Here is a 5,280-nt window from a genome sequence, read left to right on the forward strand (position 1 = left end):
TAACAGATGTTGTTACAAGGTATAAAAACTTGTACTTGTCTGCACAAGGACATACCTCTTAAGAAGTGTCCACATCTGTAAACATGTGTAAATATCTGTTTACCCCCTGAGGGTAAATGTATCAAGCTGAGAGTTTTCCTGCGGGTTTGAAAAACCAATCAGATTCTAGCGATCATTTATTTAGTACATTCTACAAAATGACAGCTAGAATCTGATTGGTTGCTATAGGCAACATCTCCACTTTTCAAACCCGCTGGAAAACTTTTTAGCTTGATACATTTACCCCCTGATGTGAATACAATAAAGACTTCATATTTACTTCAGAAGACTTTGTGCCTTATCATTCTATTTACATTTACTATTATATTCCATTTATTCTTATTTTAATTAACATAAAATATAATATACACATTACTGCAATAATTGCATTTAACATTCACAGACATGTTAAGAATAAGAAGGGTGGTGTGGGCACTCTGCAGCGATGTCTGTAACATTGCAGATTTTGCCTTGCACCACAGAAGTGTGCAAGAAAATCCGCAATGTTGTTTACCGTAGTACCAGGAAATGTGTGCAGTGAACACCGTGCTGATTTTCAGATGTACATTGTTGAAAATTGAATCAGCCCCTATAACTTGATTTGTGTATAATTATTAAATAACTAATACATTTATTGAAAAAATAATTACAAAAAATAATGTAACATATTAATGTTTGATTTTGCCAAGAACTTTCTTTCTGCAGAATTGCTACAATACAAGCGGTGGAGAAACTGGGACTAAATATGTGGCTTCCACTGCAATAACGTACTTTCTTGTCTATTCTAGGTCAATAAATCACAGCAACACAGACTAAGCCGGTTGCCTGATGCAATCTTCTCTCTGCTTGCTCTATGATCAGGCCGGATCTGAAACCAGCTCAGGCAGTTGCATCATTCCAGCAGCACAGAAGGGAGGATTAGAGTTAATAACTGAATGACATAAACCTCGACCAACCGGCTGACAGCAAAATAGAAAGTTGGGCGTAGCAACTTTATAGCAGCGTTATGATTGGGTGAAAACTTGTTAGTGCCCACTTGGTGGGTGTAGTTTAATAATAAGTTACATGTATATAATACAATGCACGCCTTGCATCAGTACCACTTGACAACCTAATATTCTGCGCTGTACCTTAATAAGGCTTTAATGCCTGGCAGCCCGAGCAGTGCCATGGAGGGACATGATAATTCCCTGTGGATATTTGGTTATGGCTCCCTGGTGTGGAAACCCGATTTCGAATTTACTTCAAGTAAAGTTGGCTTCGTTCCTGGTTACAGCCGCAAATTCTGGCAGGGAGACAGCTTCCACAGAGGCAGCCCGCAAATGGTGAGCATTTGTTATAACGCGAGTACATTGATATCGCAGCTATTTAGTAAGAATGTTGTGAGCTTGGTACTGCGGGTAGTTACTATTGTATCGTTCTTTTATGACACCTATGTATGTATTTAAATAAGATCATGTTCTATGGAGTTCTCTTGCCTAATCGGGTGTCTAGTGTTCTTACAAGTATCTTGTGTCGGATATTTAATAGGGTACATATGTAGCCATTATGTAAATAATACATTTTGGTGAGGGAATAAATATAGTTGAGGGTGAGTAGAGGACATGTTGTTACAAGATTGAATTACATGGAATGATGTTATATCATCTGATACAATATTTCTCAATGGCAACCCTTTTCTGTTTTTCAGCCTGGGCGAGTGGTAACCTTACAAGAGGATTATGAGGTGAGTTTAATTCTGTGATTAGAGTTAAGCATTCATCTAATCTAATGTGGGTGGATTGCACCCTTTCAAAAATGAAATGCTAAATAAATACCCTATTTTGGGGCCCTCAGGTTTTAACACACACTTGCTGCAGATGCTTCATTTAGAGATAAACTCTTTATTTACATGGCTGTACTGCTTGGGGTCCATTTGGGTTATCCAAAGCTACATTTAGATGAAATATTAACAGTGATAAAATGCTACACATGAAATAGATCAGGCTGTTTCTTCTCTTATATATGCCAATAAAACACACATCAAAAATGATCATTAACAATGAATTTGTTTTATTGCAGGAATGCACATGGGGAGTGGCCTATGAGGTACGTGGAGATCAGATTGAATCATCCCTTCAATATTTAAATATAAGAGAGTCGGTCCTTGGAGGCTATATAAACAAGCTGGTCAAGTTTTACCCTCAAGATGAGGGGGAAGATGGGGCAGTGCTGGCACTGGTATATATTGCAACTCCTCAAAATCCTAGCTACCTGGGACCAGCCACTGAGGAGGACATCGCAGCTCAAATTGTAGTATCAAGTGGTCGAGCAGGCCACAACATTGAGTATCTCCTACGCCTTGCAGACTTTATGCATAATTATTGCCCAGATGCTGAAGATAAGCACCTGTTCTCCATAGAGGAGGCTCTGATAGCCATCCTTCCCTGTCTTTACGGCATATATGACCCTTTGACTGTATTCTTCTAAAACTGGTTTTATGCCATTTGATGCATTCTTCGAAGTTGGCATAACATTTCTCTAAGGTTATCAAATCCTCGAGGTTTCCAGACACGTCATGGACAATACTTGTCTGAAACCCTGATATTTGACTCCTTGGTCTTTTCTCTGCTCCCTCTCAGATCTAGAAAATCTGCAGTACCCTATTTACCAATGTGTAAATAACTTTAACTTGCAGGGATCCCTTCAAGTAAAGACGACGGTTGTAAAAAGTAAATGAAAGCACATGGGAATGAAAAGGAGAACAAAAGCATTAAAAACCGCTTTATTGTATATTTGTTTGCCCAGGAGAGCAGGCCTCTTCTGCCGCACATACTGTGTCCATCTACCTCTAATTTTATTTAATGACTTATTACTGGGATTATGTTTGTGATGAGTATTTTAGTACTCAAGAGCAATCCAGAACTAAGCATCTCCAGTACTTAGTTGATTGTTTTAGTTCTAATTCTACTCATTGTTCTTCTGACATTATAGCTACCAACTAAGCACTGAGATTGCCCTCTTCTGTATTGCAAGTTGCACTTCTTTTAACATGAGGATGCAGAAAATGATGTAGCCTTGTCTCAACTGTCACCCAGATATTAAGTTTCACAACGTAAACCTCCCTTCTATGTGCCACACAGATCAAAACACTTATTATATACCACCAATTTTATACATCACTGTATGCAAGGTGCAATTGCTGTATGAACTGCTAGCATGAAAATGTACAGTACAGTTGTTCATTGGCCTGTGAAACCAATATGACCTAAAAGCACACTATTTGAACCTTTATGACTGTAAAGGACAACAGCCTATATTGTTTCCTGAGAAGACTAAAAGCAGTAATTATCTACAAAGCCATTGCTGGTGTGTGCCTCTGGAAGACAAAATGTTATCAAACTGCACTGATGCTATAAGATAGCAACTGGTCGGGAATATATATATATATATGAATTATGGAGTTTTTGCTGCTAAGAATGTATCTTCCTTGAATATGGGCAGATACTATTCTGCATTTTTTGTATTTAGTAACTTAAATGGCTAATTTGTATTATATGTGTACTTGGGAATGTGCAATAATGCAATGGAGCAATGTACTATGAATTAACTGGCTGCCAGGAACAAGCAATAGACGATTTGTAGCAATACTTGGTTGCTTGCAGTCAATTGTACATCAACATGAAAAGATCAATGTACACAAATTAAGGTAAATATCTAAACATATGTTGCACATACAATTATTATTTATCGTGGTTTCAGTAAGTGCATTATGCAAGATAAACATGAAAGACTTTTTTCTGGAGAGAGCATAATGCCAAAGGTTTGCTCAATTATTTAAGACTTTAAAAACAACCAAGTATTGTTGCATTCATTGTTACATTCCATTTTTTTTATTATTATCCAAGTCATTTGCTGTGCTCACATCTTTACTTCATCAGTTGCATACAATCTTATTGTGCAGTCTAGTATGCAACTTGTATATATAAAGGTGCTTCCTGGCAATTCTTGACTCTAAACTGTCTGAACCTGCTGCATTGCTCCAGTTGTCAATATTAGGAGCATGTACAAGTTAATGCTCCTTACTGTATTCCAACTGTATGTCCTGTTTACTGTATTTGTTTTTATACACTTCATCAGTAATAAACAAGAATCTATTAAACTAACGAGTTGTAAATGTCTTTAGAAAGAGAGATCTTGTTTATAAGGTCTAAATATGACCATTAAAATGTGTGCAAATTCTTATATTATAATAATGCATGATGTAAATTGCATGTAACTGGCATTAGGGCCAATACAGTAGTATGGCATTTTATATCAGTCCACCCACATCCACCAGTATATTGATAAAAAAGAAGATTCAATTGTAATAGGGGAACAGTGAATTAATTGATGATCTCACAGCCTAATTATCAGGTTAGACACTGTTGCCGTTTCAAGTATTTATTTTATTTTAGCAGTTTGAAATGTCAGTATTATCCAGATGTCTTTGATAATCCAGCCATTCTCGGCTAATATAAAAAGAAAATATATTGTTATGGATGGAATATATTTTGAATTTAATCTGGGTGGAAGTACGCTCTGCCTAGACAGTTCTTGACGTATGTACAGTGGACACACAGAACAGACTGCTCTATACGCCCATGCGTAAGAACAATAAAAGCCTAAAACTTTTAAAAACGTTATCAAAATTTAAAATAACAACTGTTAACAGTGTAATCATTTATATAAATATATTTTTCAGATATCATTTTTTTTATATTACATAAACAAGATTTCAATGCGTACTATACATTCAATGTTTTTTTTATAGTATGTCTTCGTTGCATACAGTTCTGTGTTAGCTGCTGGCAGTGTACACTATAAGTCAAAGATTATGCTGTGTCAGTCGTTACTATCAGTCGGCATTTACACCTGGCCTTTAGTGGGTGCAGATGTTACCGGTGAGAAAAGCATACTTTCTGCAAAAACAGGACTTGAATCAGCCGCATTGGCCTTGGAATGACCTTACTGTAAGTACAATGACCTTACCGTAAGTACAGTAAGGTCATGCCAACACAGATGCGGCCGATTCAAATCCAAGCCTAGATTAGCCCGCCATTTCCCCTCTCAAGGCAGTTGTGTGCAGACATGAATTTAATTTAATTGCATTCATTGGCAAAATGTCCGTTCTTGGTCATTTGCAGAGCTATGTCACCCAAGCTACGCTATGCAAACGGACGGACGTCCGAACATGAATCAGGCCCTTAGTATATTACAGCA

At 37.1% G+C, this 5,280-nt stretch overlaps 1 protein-coding gene across 1 annotated transcript; it reads left to right on the forward strand.

The window, feature by feature from the left end:
• Positions 1-1,116: 1,116 nt before the first annotated feature.
• CHAC1 (ChaC glutathione specific gamma-glutamylcyclotransferase 1) lies at positions 1,117-4,184 on the forward strand. Its single transcript, XM_075191845.1, has 3 exons — positions 1,117-1,364; positions 1,730-1,765; positions 2,101-4,184. The coding sequence occupies exons 1-3, from the start codon at positions 1,185-1,187 to the stop codon at positions 2,506-2,508; spliced, it is 624 nt and encodes a 207-aa protein (XP_075047946.1). The 5' UTR covers positions 1,117-1,184; the 3' UTR covers positions 2,509-4,184.
• The last annotated feature ends 1,096 nt before the right edge of the window (positions 4,185-5,280 follow it).

Source organism: Mixophyes fleayi, chromosome 12 (assembly GCF_038048845.1).
Source record: "Mixophyes fleayi isolate aMixFle1 chromosome 12, aMixFle1.hap1, whole genome shotgun sequence".
NCBI lineage: Eukaryota > Metazoa > Chordata > Amphibia > Anura > Limnodynastidae > Mixophyes > Mixophyes fleayi.